Source organism: Tachypleus tridentatus, chromosome 5, assembly GCF_004210375.1.
Source record: "Tachypleus tridentatus isolate NWPU-2018 chromosome 5, ASM421037v1, whole genome shotgun sequence".
NCBI classification, from domain to species: Eukaryota; Metazoa; Arthropoda; class Merostomata; order Xiphosura; family Limulidae; genus Tachypleus; species Tachypleus tridentatus.
In genome coordinates, this window is record NC_134829.1 from 43179873 (window position 1) to 43198376 (window position 18504).

General features: G+C 33.0%; 1 protein-coding gene across 3 annotated transcripts; it reads right to left on the reverse strand.

Annotated features, from left to right (window-relative positions):
- Positions 1–8908: 8908 nt before the first annotated feature.
- LOC143251026 (CCAAT/enhancer-binding protein gamma-like) lies at positions 8909–14760 on the reverse strand. Of its 3 annotated transcripts, none has more exons than XM_076502307.1 (2): positions 14607–14760; positions 8909–11607 (listed from the first exon to the last, which is right to left on the reverse strand). In XM_076502307.1, exon 2 carries the CDS (start codon positions 11567–11569, stop codon positions 11141–11143), a length of 429 nt encoding a protein of 142 aa, XP_076358422.1. In that variant the 5' UTR covers positions 11570–11607; positions 14607–14760; the 3' UTR covers positions 8909–11140. The 3 variants fall into 3 exon arrangements, with proteins under 3 accessions (XP_076358422.1, XP_076358423.1, XP_076358421.1); XM_076502308.1 differs by having other exon boundaries at positions 14637–14756; XM_076502306.1 differs by having other exon boundaries at positions 14470–14743.
- Positions 14761–18504: the final 3744 nt, after the last annotated feature.

Sequence of the window (18504 nt, forward strand, 5' to 3'; positions counted from 1 at the left end):
ACTGCAAAATTATGGTTGGCCAGCGCAGATAGCCCTCATGTATCTTTGCGCGAAATTCAAAACAAATCAAAAGTATACTATAGGATAATTATTATTTTTGGGGGGATTTCTGAAATTTCATATCAATATCGATCCGTCATTCTTTACGATCAATCACAGAAAAGACTTGTTATGAATAAAAATATTTCTTTCTTTTTTTGGTCAGGAAATTTCAAGAAAAAAAAACGGGACTTTCTGCGTCCATTGATTAAAAGAAATACTTTTGCGTTAGGATCATGGACGGAGCAACACACAAAGAGAGGATCTTGTTTGAGCATGTATTTGTTGTTGTTCAGTTTATATACATATTTTTTATGTCAGTATGGTTTGATTGTTCCACGTCGAATAAACTCATTTAAATTGTAACGAATATTCCCCTTTGGCACATTTTATGAAAATAAGAACTTTCAAAGAGCACTCATTTCAGCATAAGTATTTTCTTATGCTCAATAAAGCCCCCCAATGGCTCAGCGGTATGTCTGCGGACTTACAACGATAAAAACCGGGTTTCGATACCCGTGGTGGACAGAGCACAGATCGCCCATTGTATAGCTTTATGCTTAATTGAAAACAACAATGCTCAATAAAATGACCATTAAAGGTGATATCCAGCGAAAAAAAAATAAAACCACGGCTACTCAACAAACCTGCGTGTTCTATTGTGCTGATTGCATCCATTGCATTGAAACACGGGCCTGGCATGGCCTAGCGCGTTAAGGCGTGCGCTTCGTAATCTGAGGGTCGCGGGTTCGCGCCAAACATGCTCGCCCTCCCAGCCGTGAGGGCGTTATAATTGACGGTCAATCCCACTATTCGTTGGTAAAAGAGTAGCCCAAGAGTTGGCGGTGGGTGGTGATGACTAGCTGCCTTCCCTCTAGTCTTACACTGCTAAATTAGGGACGGCTAGCACAGATAGCCCTTGAGTAGCTTTGTGCGAAATTCCAAAAAAACAAACATTGAAACACAAACATTTTTGCCAACTACGCAAGTCAGCTGTATTTGCTTAAAAACAAACGTAATGCAAGTTTCTTTATTAAATTGCAAAATGCAGATATAAACGGTCCCTTGACAATCAAATTGCATACACCTGTGATCCAAGTCAATGGGTTGACTGTACAGTTTTTATTTATTGATTACTATTTTTAGGTTTGGTTTAGTTTGAATTTCGCGCAAAGCTACACGAGGGTTATCTGCGCTAGCCGTCCTTGATTTAACAGTGAAAGACTAGACGAAATGTAGCTAATCATGGCCACCTACCGCCAACTCTTACCAACAAATACTATTTTTTGGAAATTTACCATTGAATTGCTTCAATGAGCATCTGCTAATGTAATATCTTTTTTCTTTGTTTAAGAATAATGATGTTTATTTATTATAATAACGACCCACATCTCCAGAATATACTTTTATTTACTCTCTATACACGTTAATAGAAATGTCTCAGACCTAGGCAATTAATGTACTTAAAAATAAGTAATTATTCTGAAAGATAGAGACTGATGCCACTTCAAGAGAAAATTAAAATATGTAACAAGTTTAAAAAAAGCAGTCAGTGCCAAAGAATGTTTTATTTGGTACCAGACAGTATTTAGGAATATTACTGAGTAGTAATCGAATAGTAATTTTATGTAAGTTAAATATTGGTGTGATATAAGGAGATGTAATGTATTATCATATTCTGTAATAATACTGACATTTTTAAAAGTTTGGATAGTTTAATTTATGCACTGTTTTGATGGCTACACATGGTCTATACAGGCATTACCTTTGCTGTATTCCAGTTGCTTCGTTTACTAGTAGATGATATTTCTTTTTCAACAGGTGCACTTTAGTGGTTTATATATAATTCAGGTTGAATGAGTAAGCTCGGAAATATCCTTAAATGACTGGTTAGCATGTCGACCGATAATGCTGTCAGACAACAGAAGTCACGAGATGACGTTGTCCTCTGGACAAAAAGAGCAAGTTTACCTTTTAAATTTGAGCACACTTTCTTTATTCAGTTCTACTTGGTTTTCATCGTGGCTAGTTCACCAGAGGTTTATTTTGAGAAATGGAAAGCTGAAGAGCTCTCCAATGAGCTACCAGAAGCGATTCTCTATTTGTTTATGTTGGGTATGTAGTTTGTTTATTTTTTATCAAAAGAAACATTGTTTTCATTAAGATTAAATATGTCAAATCACATAACTTACAATTCAATCAAATTATCAACTACATGATGTTATTGCAGTGTTACATGTCTGATGCTTGTCGAAAAACCAGTTTTATTTGAAAATATCACGTGGGAACTCCATAAGCTAAACCGACAGGCTTTTCTGATCACAGCTTTATATGACTATTAACCACAAAGGTATTTGGTGATAAAAAAAACATTTGATGTATGAAAACTTTGTCTCAGTGATATTCCTTTTATTTTTCACCGTGTTAACCTCAAATAGCTTGACGTATTGCGTTTCCATACAAATGGTGTTACAAAGCTGCTTAGAATGTAAAATATGTATTTGTTAATTTTGTATAGTCCTTGTTGCATTTTTGAATTGTGCAAAAAGTTGTCTTTTTGAACCATTGTTATTTTAAGACAGAATGATACCTGTTTTTTACACGAATAAAATAAAACTTTAGCAAGTTGTTCAATCACAGAATGGATCCACTAAAGCCTCATTTTTGATATTGAATTTAGTGAAAATTAAACTACTAGAAAAAAAAAAAACACAATAAGTAGTGCTTTCAGAATCACGTTACTGCCATATCCCAAACTAATTCTATGTGAAGATTTATTAAATGTTTTTTTTTATCGGTATGAGGTGCATATTATGAAAATATTATATTTATTTTTGCCAAAAATAAGCCATTTACACACAAATGGACTCCACTTTAACATCAAGCACATGCATGCAGTACTATTGTGTTTGCATAAGACATGTCATGAGACAATGTACAAATTATTTAAGAAAACAAATGAGGTACACACATATGTTCATAGCAAAAGCCCCCCGCTAGTACAGCGATAAGTTTACGGATTTACAACGCTAAAATCAGGGGTTCGATTCCCCTCGGGGGGCTGAACAGATAGCACAATGTGGCTGTGCTAAAAGAAAACACATACACACACTCATAGCAAAAGAACAGTATATATGTCGTCATGAATACTGAAAAGTTAGCAACTGTGATCTCTAATACTCGTATATACTGTGGTATAATATAAACTCTAACACTACATTTTCATTATTTTTTGTGCTTCAAGATTGACCAATAGATATGCCTTAACAAAGTAAATGTGACATTGTTCTACAAACACTTAAAGGGTTTCCAGACGTTTTCGAGATCTTACTGATGCATCAAGAAAGAGTATTAGTTTTTATGACTAAGGTTCTAGCGACAGCATAGCATGGACATCGTGAACTTGAACATTTCACATTTCTGTATATTGTTTCACATCACTTCCATTCTTTATGGTAGCTGCAGTTGTGCTTTTTGCATGTTTTAGGATCAACTTAGCGATAAAAGTTTCTTAAAGTACAAATTAGAAACTTTCACTGCCGACAACTCTGATACTCATAAAAAGAAATCGTCACTTTGTATAATCACAAAATAATTCACAAGCAGCTCAGTGGTGTTAATACAATTACATTTACTGAATGTAGAAATATTATAACGTATTATTTCGTTGCAACAAACTTGTACGTTAGACGTATCATTTACAAAAAAATTTTGTTGATAGTGAAAACGTTATAGGTGAATTTATGTCTACAACTGTGTACAAGTGATTGTAATCTGTAGCAAAAGTTAATGAAAAAGTAAACTCCTTTTTTATCCTTGCGTGGACTGCTCTTCGTATTAGTTTACTAAATAATTTAAAAAAATACTCATTAAAAACATGTTACAATATTTCTGTCAGAGGTGCAATTATTTTAGTGAAAATGAAATACAACTTGAGTGAATTTCAACATGACAACTAGATCCAGAAGCGAGAACAAAGATTTGATGGAAATAATGAAATATATAAAAGAATGCCAAGAAGAAATAAATAAAAAAATTAAACAAAAAATAATATAGAAAATTAGAAGAACAAGACCTAAAATTAGAGAAGCTCAAAATGTCCAGAGAGAAAATTAAAAGAACGAGACATAATACTTGAAGAATAATTAGGAAAATAAATACATCTGATGGAAAATCTGTGAATGTATTGGGGACATACAGATGGATTACAGCAATGATTTTGAAGAACTGCAGAAGGAAACCTAAGAAGAGCAGGGAACCTGTAATAAAAAAACTGAAGAAGTACAAAAAACATCAATGAAAGAATAAGGCATTTGTAAATTAATTGGTAAATTCTGAGAGTAAATCGGTCACACCTAACTCTGCATTTGCTCAAACAACTTAAATCACAATATACTATAATCACACTACGTAACAAAACTTCTACTTGTTCTTGGACAGAAAGTGTTATTTCCCAATAACTTATGCCAAAAGTAAATGGAAAAAGACCTATTTTTCTCTTCAAACTTTGCTTTTGTGACTTGGGAGCGTATAACGAAAACATGATGGAAGAGTATATTTGGGGACTGATACGTGAAAGTGATTTACATTACAGTCGCAAGTCTCGAAAAAATAAATAATGCAAATCTTGATTCATATGTTGTTTTATTCAGACCTTATGTAAATGAAAATGTTCAAATTTGTCCATTTTACATAGAAAATAGGTTAATTTCTAAATTTCATTATCCAGGTCACAAACTCAAAGTTTGAAGGGAATAATGGCCATTTTCTGTACTTTTACAACATAAGCAATTAAAAAATAACACATACTATCCAGGAACAAAATTTGTGTTACACAGTGTTATCGAAAAAGATTATTTATTCGGGCTACATCTATTACCACTACTTACCGTGTCACCTGTTAGGACCTTCCTGAACTATAAATCACGTCATTCCCAAATTCACTAACACTAACAACACCGTAGAGAAACTGAAATAATTAATGAAACTAGTTAAACAGAATGGTAGAGACAGACCACAAGAAAATATGTGTTTTAAATGTAATTTGACAGGACTGTTATGAGAGAATGTAGATTAAAGCCTGTGTGGAATAAGAAATCCTCCCAAAGAATACTAAAAAGACAAAAGTGTAATAATTGTGGGAAACGTAGTTGTCACACAGTCGTGACTGTAAGTGATTCAACATCTGTTGTTAAGCTAATGAAACAATACTCTGAGGATGCCTCAGAGTCAAAACAGATAAAAGTAACAAAAATAAGCTGATAAGATATTTAAACAGACAGGAATTCGATGGATTTATAGGGCAAATAAGAGCAGCAATTTATTATTTGAGAAAAATTGTCCACAATTCCACAGGGTTTATTGATGGAAAAGTTACAGCAAAACTTTACTATATCCCAAGGAAGAGTGCATATTGGGAATTGACTAGGCTTAGCTTCAAGTGGCTTTACAGCATATGACCAAGAAATCCATATGTACTATATGATACTTACTTTATGAGAAGTCGAACTACAAGTGACATCAAGAAACATGGTCATTGTATTAACAAGAGTAATATACTTATACCAGGATTTAGCAACAGCAAGTCTAATGAAAATAACATAACGGAACCATATACGATAGCACATCTTGAAGGATTGGTAATTGAAAAGGTCTCACGGGCCTCAAGAATACGATATCATACGTTATTTTAACATGGAGAAACTTAAATCAGGTTGCGATAAAAAGAAATGTCACTATTATATCAATGCTAATAAGACTGAATTCTATGAAAGTGACATGGTATGGCTATACAATCTTTGCTACAAGAATGAATGAACTTCAAAGTTAAATATATATTGAGAACAGCCATATTTTATAATTAAAAGAATCAATGATGTGATATAATATAAAGAATCCAGAGGTACGGACTATCTTAAGACAAACGTAATCCACCATGGTTATCTTTAGAAGTATCACATGTACATAAGAGAATGATCAACTGAACCTTATTATCGTTAAGCATGTTATTGTTATGTCGACTGATTTAAAATTATTCTTTTTTACCAAATACTTAAAAACAAAAAAATACTCACACAATGACAGAACACGTTAAATATTTTTGTTTCACAAAGCACGTTGTCTGTACATCAATAAATATAGCATTGAAAATTACTTTCGACGGTTCCCTTTCTAATTTCCCATTTAAATATATCTTATTATTTTAAAGCATCCTTTTTTTTCTGAGGTGGAGTTAAGCCTGTTTGCTTACCAATCTATTTCAAATACATGTTTTGTTAGGTAACATTTATTGAGTACTAGCACCGAGATAACTCAGATGATAATGAAAGGGACCTTACAATATTTGAAAGGTGCTCACTTATCTTCAGTAGTGACTGGTAGGAAGGAGGAAGTTATGACAGTCATGTATATGTTGATTTAAGATAGGGGAATGCAGAAACTTGCTTTAATGCTTTTCCTTTGAATGTACGGTCTTTTAAAACGATCCCCTTAACACTTCAAATTTGGTGTCAAGATTTTGGTAAGTCAGGCTGAATGGTAAGAGCAGGCTTAAAAATCTTTTTGACTCGGCACGGCCAGGTGGTTAAAGGGCGATTGACTTATAAGTTGAGGGTCGCGGGTTCGAATGCCCATCACACCAGACTTACTCGACCTTTCATTCGTAGGGGCATTATAACGTCTCTGTCAATCCCACTATTCATTGGTACAATAGTGGCCCAAGAGTTGACGATGGGTGGTGATGGATAGCTGCCTTCTTTCTAGTCTTACACTGCTAAATTAGGGAGTGTTTACGCAGATAGCCCTCGTGTAGCTTTGCGCGAAATTCCACAAATAAACAAAAACAAGACTCGTTTTTTCTTAAGAAATAGTTTAATTACTTTTGTTTCAAGCCAGTTGGTGTGTGTAATACACCTGCCACTTTACAGTGGATGATGAAACATACAACGAAGAAATTACGTTGAAAAGATGCCAGGTGTACAGTAATGGTGTTTAGTCACGTTTGAGTCCTAACTGAAAATGTTATACCAATTTTTAAATAGAGCAGACTTGAATATGTAAACACAAAAATACAAACGCATTTTATTTACAAATTAAGTCTCTGTAAGTTATGCTAATACAACAAAAGTAAGTCTCTCTCCTCAGCCTGTAATCTAGTTAGAAGTGTGCAATTTATTGGTTTTGCATCGTATCACTAATAGCGTTTGTGATCAACTTCAACAAGATTGTATTGTCTCCTCTCACTAAAGTTGAGATGCACTTTGGATAGTGAGTAATGTGAATAAGCATCTTTATCTCATCATATGACCTTCAATCTTTGCACTGACCACACTTCACTTAAATGTTTGATGATCTTTCAAAATATAAAAATAACGATAGCATGTTAAGAAACGAAGTTCAAAGAAGATTACTTTCTTTAAATGCTGCCTCCGGGTTTGCAATACACAAACATGAACAGATTTACTTACCACAATCCGTGACACTGTCTATGTGAAATGTTATGACCCTGCTATAGCAAAGTCAAGCCACGCACAAGAATATTCTACTAGTTTACGGATGCCACAATTACTACTTTGGGAATTCTAGTTTCAACATGAGCAATACTTCTTGAATAGCAAGATAAGTCTCATCTAGCATAAGTAGAGCAGTGTATCAAACATAAAACTCTGGCACTTTTGTGTTTAGTTACTCGTGCAGGAATGGGTATTGTACTATCAATTATCAAACAACTGTTCCAAGACTGGGTTGCATCTAAGTCCCCAGAGCTCCAAGGCAAAAGATTCTTCAGACTTTGTATGTCAAAAAGACAAGAGGAAGCCAAGGTGTTAATTACACTTGTGCAACAATTTGATGATGATTCTACTGGATACTTTAATCGAAGTATTTGACACTAGTGTAAACATTTTATAGTGTCATTCAGAGAAAGATTTCCAAGAGAAACATCAGGAGAGAACTGCAAGAGTTCCTTAGGATAGTACTGATATAACTAGTCTTCTTCTAGATTCTGAATGAGGTCATTGAACACACTGGTTGCAACCAAATACTTTACAAAGTGGGCTAAGACTTATCCATTGGTCAAAACTATGCACAGCCCTTAGATAATGTAATGATGGATCACTGGATGGCATGTTTTGGAGCACCAGAAGAGGTTGACACAGATCAAGAAGCTACATTTAAGAACCAGTTTAATTATTTAAAGCATTAAATGTAGTAAAGAAACAATTTATTTTACCACCAGCCTAAAGTTCAGCAAAATGGAAAACACAAGCTACCAATTGCATGCTTATTAAATTTGTTGATCCTGCCTGAACTGACTGGGACGAACACTTATATCCTGGTGGTGCTCTGAATAATATTTTTATTATTAATCACCAAGATGCAGAAAGAGTTATATGTGCTTTGCCCCTCACATATATTGAAACTCAAGTTTCTACCAGTTTTTAAGTCTGCAGACATAATACAGTGACACGGGGGAGGGGGGAGGACATCCTGAATTGTAAGGGAAGAGTGACTTCATCACTGTTAACATTATGGATGGATTTTCAGGATTTTCTATAGAACAAACATTCCACAATACATGGAGTGTCTAAGGTTTGCATTAGGTAACATCTGTTTGTGACAATCAGATGTATCATACTATTCTTCTGGTAAGCTGTCAATAGCAAGTATTTGATCAAAATATTTAATACATCAATTCAAAAATTAATTACTTAAATGTTTTTACGTATTCATAACATAAGAGTTTAAGAAAACAGTAGTTCTTCAACTCTAAAGCTAAGTTATTTCACTATAATAAATGTTTTTTTCAGTGCTAAACCTAAGCCTGAAAATATCAGTCAATTATGACTCAATAAAATATAAACAAGACTCATTTAATAAAATCCCCAAATTTATTGCATTTTTTTTTAAACAGTAAAGATATTTGTACCGGTTTTAAAAGTACTTTGTCTCCATTCTTAGGCTGGTTGACAAAATCACATTTCTTAAAAATGTGCAAGAATAAATTGCCGTGTTAAATTCTGAACAAAAGAAACTGGATGCAACTACTTAAGACTATGCTAGTTTACTCACTGAAATTGTTCTAATTATGCTAAAATGGTCTCACCATGTAAACTGACAAATACTAAATTACAAACAGTGGGAAGATATACAGTGAAGAATTAATAAAGATAGAAGTAAAGCACATTTAACACTTAAAACATTATAAAAATTTGCTTAACTATTTAATACACCAATTACTTCCTTATGCGTACTTTTTTAAAATTTGAATTTCTTAGCACAATACACATTCTTAGTTTAACACAAAGCTGCTCAATGGATTACAAGTTATCCCCATCACAGGAATTCAACCCTATTTTTAGCAAGTGCACAGCTTACCATTCAGCCACTCGTGAGGCCATGATTAAAAATAAAAGCAGCAAACTTATGTATTTGAATAAGCAAATCAAGTGATAACAAAAATAAGTAGAAGGGAACTTTTTAAATAATTTTAAAATGCAACATTTGAACTGTACTCAATGGTAAAACATTATTTCTTCCATAAAGCTGTTCAATAGATTCAATAGTCATGTAAAGAAAAAATCTTGAAAAGCTAGTACAGATATTTAAGGTTTAATGTGTAAGTAGTCGAGTTACTGTACACATAACAATAAAAAATGCATACGTGTCAAGCTTAAAACATTTTGACAACCGCCGACGCAAGTTTCGCCCAATATCAGGGCTCATCAGGGCGGCTAGTCAGATGAAAATTCAATCCATGTTGATGAGAAAACCCACTTGTAGAGAAAATTATATATTTAGAAACGGCTGATATGGGTAGAGAAAGCACTATGTAGAGGAGCGAACAACGTTTCGACCTTCTTCAGTCATCGTCAGGTTCACTCCTCTATTAGTGCTTTCTCTACCCATACCAGCTGTTTTTAACTATACAAGATGAAAATTTACTTTTGGTTTAGATAAAAGTGGATTTTAGTAGTATACAGATGTTTACATTGGATAAATTACATCACACAGGCAAAATGTTTTTACAAACATAAAAAAAAAATCAGGAAATCCATAATTGTTCAGAGCAAACACCAAAAGAAAGGAAAATATATTTGTAAAGCAAGGAAAAATTTTAAGATAATCAGACACTAAAAATTAAGACTGTTGGAAAAATTATGAATAACTGTTGACAAACCATGAATTAATAAGTATATAGAGTAGACAATGACAAGTTTTCAAAAAAGCGGTATTTTTTTTAAAGTCAGTAAATTGAGCACATTTCTTTAAATACTACTTAAAATATTCATCAATTTACAATGTGTAAGACAAAAGTATACAAGGTAATAAAAATCTCACTTGTACTATCAATCGCACATAAACTTTTGTAAAAAGATTTGTAGTATTTTACTAGCCAATGACAATATGAAAAGTAAACTGATAAATGTACCACACTATTAGTTTGTGTATCAAAATTCCTAAAAACAAAGTTTTTGATAAGCCAAAGAGAAAAATAATATAAATAAACTTCAATTAAAAATTATATAATCAAAGTTGCTTGGCAGAAAAATTAACTAGTTACTAATGGTGGGATTTTTTAACAAGAGAAAAATAAAATGACATGCAATTTTACCATTTTTAAAAACTGTCAGTCACATCAGGCATACATGCAAATTTTATTAAAAAGACATGCATAATTTGTGTAAACCAATGGTAGAAAAAAAAAAGTAAAACTGCTTCAAACATCCTACAAGACAAATATAACACTTAAAAATAGCACATTTATCAAATTATTAAAAATAAGTACAAATACTGAATATATATCTGTAGAAATATGGCAAATTAATTATTGTGATAATCTCAAGATAGGAATCACTAAGGCTCAAAATAACAAAAATATTCCTTTTAAATGAAAGTTATAATAAATTGTCCCTGAATTTATTTAAAGTAAGAAAAATAAAACCTTTAAAATAGAATATTTTGATAGAAGTTCCCCAAACCACATGAATACAAATTTTATATAGGGAGTTAAGAGGCATGATAAACAAGCTGATAATACGGTAAAAATGAATAACAAAAATAACAAAAGTTAAACTATATAGAGCTCCAATATCCTTTTTCATCACATTTCAGGAGCAGGTGGTTTTTTGTCTACCTCTGCCTCATCGTTCAGAACATTTAAGTCGGCAGCAGTGAGATCCCCTCCGTGAGCATTCCCTGCATGAGCTAAAAATAAATCTTTAAGAAAGCTCAGCTCTTTTGAGAGAATTTTAATTTTCACTTCAAGCATTTCATTTTCTGCTTTCAGTTTCTGTACTCTTTCAAGAGTCTGTTGAGTTTGAAGTTTACTCTTATTGCGAGACTTCTTCACTGCTAGGTTATTCCGCTCCCTGCGACGGCGATACTCATCACTGTCTTTGCTCATTTGGGAGTTTTTGGACTTTTTTACTTTTCTCTGCAGCCTATCATCTGTTGGATTCATTTCCACATTACTAGAGTCCATACTTGAATTTCCTTCATCAGTCATCAAAATACCCTTGGTTGGGGTCATGTCAAGTTATTATTTCACTACCTTCAACTTATAATCACCTAAAATATACAAGAGAAAAATTTAATCTGACAATAAATGTTTCCAGCTACAGTTCTTGGCTATCAAATGATGATGACATTCAAATAAAGAAACAATTTCACTTGAACAATTTAGATTTCTCATAGCATCTTTCATTGAAAAGTACAGCTAAAAAAACAAAAGGAATGCAAATTCTTATGTTTCCTTTTTTAAAAAATATCTTAAACATAAATACATCTTCCATATATTGTTTTCTCTGTTTGTTGTTAAGCAATGAACTTTTTTATGCCCACAACAGGAAGTGAAACCCAAATTTTTGTGGTATAAGCTCTTAAAGCTAACAGCTTAATATCTGTTATGTATAGCAGTAAAAGTTCATACCACTGCTCCTAATCTGCTCTGAATGTTGTTTTTCCATCAAGTGAAACATCAAACAATGTATATGCACAAGTTCCAAATCATAATTATATTTGTTCTTTTTAATACACAGATTATCTATAATAACACTATGTAACAACATTTTTACTTTTTCTTGTTTCTGGACAGAAAGTGTTATTTCCCAATTGCTTATGCTTAAAGTAAATGTAAAAAGACCTATTTTTCTCTTCAAACTTTGCTCTTGTGACCTGGGAGCATATAACAAAAACATGATAGGAGACTATATTTGGGGGCTGATATGTAAAAGTGGTTTACATTACAGTCACAAATCTCGAAAAACGACTCACTTCTAAACATATTTGTATAACTTTAGTATAAATACATGTAAATCTTGATTCATATGTTGTTTTATTCAGACCTTCTGTAAATAAAAATGTACAAATTTGTCTGTTCTTACATATAAAATAGGTTAATTTCTAAATTTCATTATCCAGGTCACAAAATCAAAGTTTGAAGGGAATAATGGCCATTTTCTGTACTTTTACAACATAAGCAATTAAGAAATAACACATACTACCTAGGAACAAAATTTGTGTTACATAGTGTTATAAATTTACCACTATAGAAATCATCTGATGTCTAATCCATGCCAGTCTCATGAATACACTGCTTGAATTTCATTCAATCATAAATGCTGAATCTCTAATAAAATACAGTTAAATTACAAATAGCTACAAAATTTACAAACATTTTCTGACCTAAAACTAAAAACTGAAAAAAAAAGAAAAAAGAAACAGATCAGGCCAAAGAGTGTAATCTACTTGTCTACTAGTGTAATTTAATTGAAAACTACAAACAGCAAGTTGATATGATGTAATATTACAATATTGGCCAAAATAAAAATCTTCTTGCTTTAGATTCATTCAAATGATATCTAACTTTTTATACATTAACTTAGCTGTTTAATCATACTTGAAAATTAGAAAGTAAAAACATGCAAAAAACATATTACAACTGAAACTTGTCACTCATTTTCCCTGCACATGACATAAAGGACACAAGTAACTGCATTTGGAAAAAAAAAAAGTAAAAAATGTTTTATACAGCATTATCAACTTCCACATTTTGAGATTAATTAAGATATAATGTTCTTAATACACAGTATATTGTGATAATACAGTTTTAAACTGGTCAATGAAAAAAAAATGTAACATTTTTCATAAAGTATTTCTTAAAAACACTCCAACCGGTAATGTACTGCTGTCAGAGTACTTTGGCATTTTTAAAACAAATAGTATATTTCAAAAACAGAAATTATTTAATTTAAAGATACAGTCACTGAATGAATTTTAAAAAAATCCCTGGGTCTCTCATGCAAAATTTGTTCACCACAATCTCTAAAATTAATTATATGTTTATAAACACACACATAGTAGCAGACAACACTGTCAATATATTGTAAGCTCTTCCATATTTTAGCTCAACACATGGTGAGTAAAGTACCTTTTTATTTTTTACTGTATGCAGTTACCAAGGCACACCTGTCAGATATTAAAAACACTAAACAGAATTACTTCTACAATAAGCTCTCTACTGTGTAACCTGTTTCAAACCTATATTATTGTTAAAATTATTACCATTGACACAAACAAGAACAGAAATTTTCTGTCTCTTTGTTGACAGGTCTAAGAGTAACTTGGCTACATCAAAGCTGTTAATACTGCAGTCATAAACATAGCATACGTTAAAGAAAAGACTTTTAACACCAACTCTCTGTATTAAGTTTACTTCATGTAAACTTGCAATTGAAATAGGATACATGATACAAGGTGGTGTGGAAGCACCTCAGTGGAGCAGAACACTCCGACTGTACATTTTGTGTGTGATTATTATATATCTTTATAAACATATATTCTCGTTGTAATATAAGCAATTTTTAAACAGCAAGACATAGTCTAGTAGTACTACAAACAAGATGATACAGTTTAACCCTACAGTCATGGATCAAGGACCAGGTCATCATATTTGTAAAATTTATGACAGTTAGATAGGAAATATGAGGTTATGGTATACTACGAAATGCTGGTGGTGTTAGTAATAACCCAATCGTTTCTGAAGGTCTATACACTTGTATAAATTAATCATTTAATTACGTAATAACACTTTCAAGTGATACATTTTGTCAATTATTTAAAATAGAAAACTATTACATTTGAATTTTATTTGCAAAGGTATTTAAACTTTCAAAAAAACTATATTACTTACAGCAGTGCAAACAGTTATTAACCGGTTATCTTACAAAAATTCCAAGGTTCTGATGTTAATCTATAGATTATAGATATTATTATATTGAATATACATATATAATACACTTAAAGCTTCAGTCAACAAATACTATTCTTGCTACTAAGTAAATTTAATACAATACGTACAACTAGATCAAGTCTTTAATTAAACTAATTTAAACTTAACGTCTTATTCATCAAATATCCCCCATAACTTACTATTAGCATTACTAAGCTTCGCCATTTACGTTTGGATGTTGATCACGTCACGAACCTACCGCATCAAGACACTTAAATATTATTTTCGGTAATATTTCAAGAATGCTTGAGCTCGTAAATTCTGTGACCTCAGTTACCTGTGATCAAGCTAGAAAAATGATCCTTACACCACACAAGATGTTCTACCATCAAACAAAGCTTCCCCTTGTTACCTCACCCTCAACAACCAGCCATTTCTCTTACGCCACACGATTTAGGTTCGCAAAGATTGCGTCAGAAGTTGTCATTTTTAGCCAATCAAAGAAGTCATGTGAGCAAACAACTCTTAACTGCGTCTATGAGCTATGTGTAATGTTTTTAAGCCATGTTACCGCTCATGAACACGAAAAGGGTTTCTTGCACTCGACATTTTTTATGTAGCATTCATACACTCATGTCATTCATATAAAACCACGTTACATAACATGATATGAGCTGTGTCTCTTGTTTCTTTTTGTACGCAGTTTAGTAAAAAACCTTAATAGATTGTTTGTTTGGAATTTCGCGTAAAGCTACACGAGAGTTATCTGAGCTAGCCGTTTCTAATTTAGCAGTATAAGTGTGTGTGTGTGTTTTTCTTTTAGCAAAGCCACAAAGGCAATCTGCTCAGCCCACCGAGGGGAATCGAACCCCTGATTTTAGCGTTGTAAATCCGGAGACATACCGCTGAGCAGTATAAGACTAGAGAAATAGGAAGCTAGTCATCACTGCTAATTCTTTCACCACATTTTTAACGCTCCCGTGGCTGAAAGGGCGAGAATGTTTGACATGGATTCGAACCTATGACTCTCAGACTACGACTAAAGCGCCCTAACCATCTAGTCATGCCGGGTCAATCTTAATAGAAAAAAGAAGATTAAATTGTTATTATTCATGTTTAATTTTACTTTCTTTGTTCAATTATTTTTATTATTATTACTTTTAGAAGCTGTTGTCAAATGAGCAAGCTGTTAAAAATCAATACATTTGTTCACGCATAGCTATAGATGGACTATCTACCATATCCTTTCCAGATTCTGAACTGATAACACAACCAGACGATCACGCTTAAGAATGAAACACCCACGACCTCTTCAAAGTATTAAGCGTGAATTTGCGACAATGAGAGGCGAGCCACGAATCTGCAGGGTCGAAGGTTGGCACACTTACCTCTAGGAAACAGCAAAACTAAAAGGGAGTTTGTGTTTTATTTACTGACATAAGGTGAACGGCGCCTATTTATAAACGTATCGCATTGTGTGAAATTTGGGTCCATGTTTCGTAGCCTGTTACTGTAATTCCATGGATATAGCCTGAAACTTGAATGATATGGATAAACTCTCTTCACTCTAGTGCTGGGGTGGGTAACTCCATGGCCACATGTGGCCAGTGGATAGCACAACTGTGACCAACTCGAATTTAGGAATCAACATTTTCCATCCTTTATTTTTTTATCGCAAATTTGGCAATCAGCAACTGCGCTCCTTCCGTCATCGCTAACGTCGCGCGTTTCATCACTCATACATCACTCCTCCCAATTTTGTAACGTCAGTCTGGTTTGGATGTTTATTATCGAGTGTGTTTGTTTGTTTTCTTTTGACAAAGCCACATCGGGCTATCTGGTGAGCCCACCGAGGAGAATCGAACCCCTCAGTTTAGCGTTGTAAATCCGAAGACATACCGCTGTACTAGCGGGATGCGTATTATCAAGTGTTCGTTGTTTTAAATGCACTTGCAAACATATTTCATTGTGCAACTTTCAAGTGTTTAAATATATTTTGTTTTTAATCCCGTAATATGGATAAGTGGATAATCAGAAAAGGAAAGAACCCAGATGATGGTAAACACAGAAAATAAAGACAATTTTACTGGTGCTGGTATTACTGACGAAAAGAGAATGGCACGTGACTGAAAAAACGTGAAACGAGAATTTAATGAAAGTTGGGAGTTGAAGTGATTGAAGTAAATAATAAATCAGTGTGTCTTTTGCGTAACAAAGTTTTTAGTAATAATAAAGTATACAACATTTTAACAATCTTCAAAACGAATTTGATGTAAAATTTCCGGTTGACAGCAAAAATCGTATGAATGAAATTAGCCGTTTGAAAGTACAACATCATGAACAAAACAGAGGCCTAAAAAGATTTTTATCATCGATAGAACTAATTATGTTAGTTAGCTATAAAGTAGCTTGAATTCTAGCTCAAAACAATAAATCATTTTCTGATGCTGAACTAGTAAAAGAAATATTGATTGTAGTCACTGAAATTCTGTTGGAAAATTATGATTCAAAAATAAAAGATGATACTCTTCAAAAGGTAAATAATATGCAATTAAGTCGAAGAACAATTGTCCGCAGAATGCTAGAGTTAGTGCATTTTTATTTAGCACTAGAGTGGTCAACAGAAGTTAGTGACACTGCACAGTTGATATTTTGGGTTTGATATGTAACTTCAGGTGAGGGAAGAAATGGATTACGAGATCGAACATGTGGAAAAAACATCTTTGAAAAATTTCTTGAAATGTCAAAAAAATTCAATCTGAATTTTAAAAAAGTGGTTTCTGTCACAACAGACGGTGTTCCCACCATGACTGGGTTGAAATTAGGATTTGTTTCTTTTTTGAAGCAGCATTTAATTGAAAACAATGTGAAGTCCACGCTGCCATCTTTCCTTTGCATTTTGCATAAAGAAAATTTATGTACTCAGATGTCTAAAAGTGATGAAACGAAAAATTTGATGGACATTATTGTAAAAATTGTGAATTATATTAGAAGTGGATGCTCTCTCATCCATCGACAATTTGTTGAATCTTTAAAGAAAAGCAGTGACTGTACTTTTGATGATCTTAGTAATTTTGCAAATGTAAGATGGTAAAGTAGATGAAAAGTCTTGGAACGATTTACTTCATTATTTCCTCAAATAAAAGTGTATCTTGTTGAAAAAGGTAAGATTGAAAATTTCCCTGCAATTGAAACTTTGTCATGGCAGTGTGGTTTGCACTTTCTGTGCAACATGATGGCTCACTTGAACAATTTGAATGCGAAGCTTCAGGAAAGAGGTAAAATGATAAGCGGACAATCACAGTCTATTCACGAATTTTAATTAAAGCTAAACCTCCTTGCGGAACAATTACAAAAGAATGATTTGACACATTTTGCAAAGTTGAATAGTTTTCTAGAAAATAATAAGGACTCTGATTTATCTGATGCTAAAGATGATCTCCATGTAAACTGGACCAAAACTCCATCTCAAAAATTTGAATCACGTTTCTCCGAATTAAAAAACTTAAAACTGATATTTGAATTTTTGCATGACACATTTCAATTTGACTTAGGAAATTTCATGAAGGAAATTACATAATTTTAGTCTTTGGAGAACTGTGGATTTGAAGACGAGATGCTTTCACTTCAAAGTGTAGAACACATAAAAGGTAAACAAAAACGTTCTATCAGAGAAATGTGGCTCACTATTCTGATAAATTAGTCTTCCAAATTTAAACGCCCCCGCTAGTACAGCGGTATGTCTCCGGATTTACAACGCTAAAATCATGAGTTCGATTCCCCTCGGTGGGCTTAGCAGATAGCTCTTTGTGGCTTTGCTATACGAAAAACACACACACACACCAAATTTAAAGATAGCAATTTCAAAACTATTTTTCTTGTTTGGATCCACATGGGTGTGTGAGTCAACATTTTCTGTGCTAGATTTTCTCAAGTCTAGATACAGATCTCAGCTTACTTACACGAATTTAGAGGAAGAAATAAGATGCTCATTGAGTGCAGATATTAAGCCAAGTTTCGTGAAGTTTGATGATGTAAAACCTCCATCAATTTTCACATTGAAGGTTAGTTGAAATGCAATTATTTTGGTTAAACTAACATCTTTCAATTTTATTTATTTTTTAATAGTTTGTTTATTTGTTTTTTGAATTTTGCGCAAAGCCACACGAGAGCTATCTGCACTAGCCGTCCCTGATTTTGAAGTGTAAGACTAGAGGGAAGGCAGCTAGTCATCA